The sequence below is a fragment of the Cyprinodon variegatus genome, unplaced genomic scaffold, assembly GCF_000732505.1.
Source record: "Cyprinodon variegatus isolate N-32 unplaced genomic scaffold, C_variegatus-1.0 Scaffold804, whole genome shotgun sequence".
NCBI classification, from domain to species: domain Eukaryota; kingdom Metazoa; phylum Chordata; class Actinopteri; order Cyprinodontiformes; family Cyprinodontidae; genus Cyprinodon; species Cyprinodon variegatus.
The window spans coordinates 42,402-44,134 of record NW_015151257.1 but is presented as its reverse complement, the minus strand read 5'-3'; the positions used below and the strand labels follow the sequence as shown (position 1 = coordinate 44,134).

Here is a 1,733-nt window from a genome sequence, read left to right as displayed (position 1 = left end):
CAGAAGGTAGCAGGATAACTGTCTCATACTGGAGAGGAATCAGGATCCCAGTCATCCCAGTAAGGACCAGTTTCTGGTAGAAACTCCAGACGGTGGTGGTGAGGCTCTGGTTTGAGGTGTCCTCCAGAAAGCCTGCAGCAGAGCATCAGGTTCCCCCACTGGGTCACAGACTGGGAAACTTTTCCACCCTCACAGCCGTCCCTTTCTTGGGTTCACTGAGGGCTTTCAGGCTTTGTGGTGGGTCTGCTGAATATTAATGCATAAATTGATTTTTTAATATTTATCTGTGCATCCACCCAAAACAAACAGGCAGGAATGGATGTAGCTCACATTTGCCACCTTCACCACTGCTATGGCCACGCTCTCCCACTAAATAAGCTCTTTGATTCAATCTGAGGCGGTCCGCGGCGGCCATTAGCGAGCTGCCTCGGTCAATATGGTCTCTGTGAGTGGAAGAGCCTCCGGACGGGCAGAGCCCCCCACCGCTGACCACATCAGTCAGCCTGGGGTGGAGGCAGCGGAGCGGCCAAACGGGGTGACCGAGGTTGTGGCCAAAGAGCAAACAAAGTGGCCAACCGAGGTTATTGAGGAGGACGGGGGGAGGAAAGGGGGGGGACACCTTCAGCCCCGCTGCGTTCGCCTCTGATGGGGACGTTTCTAAGATTAATGGCCGAGTAATCAAGCAGCAGATCTTATAGCTCTGTGTCAGTCAGGAGGAGAGGTCTGCGGTCTCCAGGCCTCCCCCCCTGCAGCAGTTTGTTGATGGGGGGGCTGGTTGGATGGAACCAAAGGCTCCTGCAGGTATCAGATTCTGATGCCCCAGAAAGGCCGCCTGTTCTGGACTCCGGATGCTGTTTAAATCCAGCTCCAGGTTGGTGAAAGAGTCTCTAACTCATCAGAAGAACAGGCCGGTCTCTGTGAACCGATGGGAAAATATTTCCCTGAACATTCTTCCTGTCAGAGTTTAACACTTTTCCAGACTCAGCTTTAAACCGGTTCCTGTTCTCAACCGAAAACAACTGCAACCCAAAAAATACAGAAAACTAGAGACCGCCAGCATGCAGGCTGTCAGCTTCCAATGGAGGACAGGAAGGGATGGAAACCACGGCAGGAGGAAGGAGAACAAACATGGCTGCCGTGTGAGCTGCTGATGGAGCAGAACTCTGGCCGTTCTCACCGTCCACAGGGCTGATGTAATCCGGCAGATGGACGGCGGCCGCTGCCGCGCCGTTCTGCATCAGCAGGTCGCCGTAGGGGCTCCTCTGGCTGGCGCTGGCCATCAGGTGGTAGTACTCTGAAGGGTTGGCCCCTGGCGGAGGAGGGGGGAAACTGAACAGGGCTCGGTCCTTCAAATGCTCGTGGGTCACTGCATGAGAGAAGAGAGGAGAAGAGAACATGTTCGGTGTGGAAGTCATCAGAACGCATGGAAACTCTGCAGAACCCGGATCTAGGATGGAACCCTGAAGAAGGACGGGCTCAGAGGACAGGAGCGCCTCCTCCTGGAGGGAGGCCCCTCAGGGCATCGGCTCCTGGTCACAGCTAACATTATACCCCAGGATGAGGTCATCACTGAGCATCAGGTGAACAAACATTAGCAACTGTTTCCCTGCAGGAAACTCATGAGGTTCAGGAACATTGTTCACACCTGTGAGCAGTAAAGCTGCGTTTAAGGTGTCAGAACCGGTAAGAACCAGATTAACTCCTCCATACAGCTGACAGCTCACTGGGCCTCC

The 1,733-nt window shown here is 54.3% G+C and overlaps 1 protein-coding gene across 1 annotated transcript in view; it reads right to left on the bottom strand.

Annotated features, from left to right (window-relative positions):
* The window catches only part of gli2 (GLI family zinc finger 2), a 59,921-nt gene that overhangs the window by 31,595 nt on the left and 26,593 nt on the right, over nucleotides 1-1,733 (bottom strand). Inside the window, exon 4 of the mRNA XM_015396545.1 lies at nucleotides 1,178-1,366. Within this exon, the coding sequence (XP_015252031.1) occupies nucleotides 1,178-1,366 (189 nt within the window). The remainder of the gene's footprint in view (nucleotides 1-1,177; nucleotides 1,367-1,733) is intronic.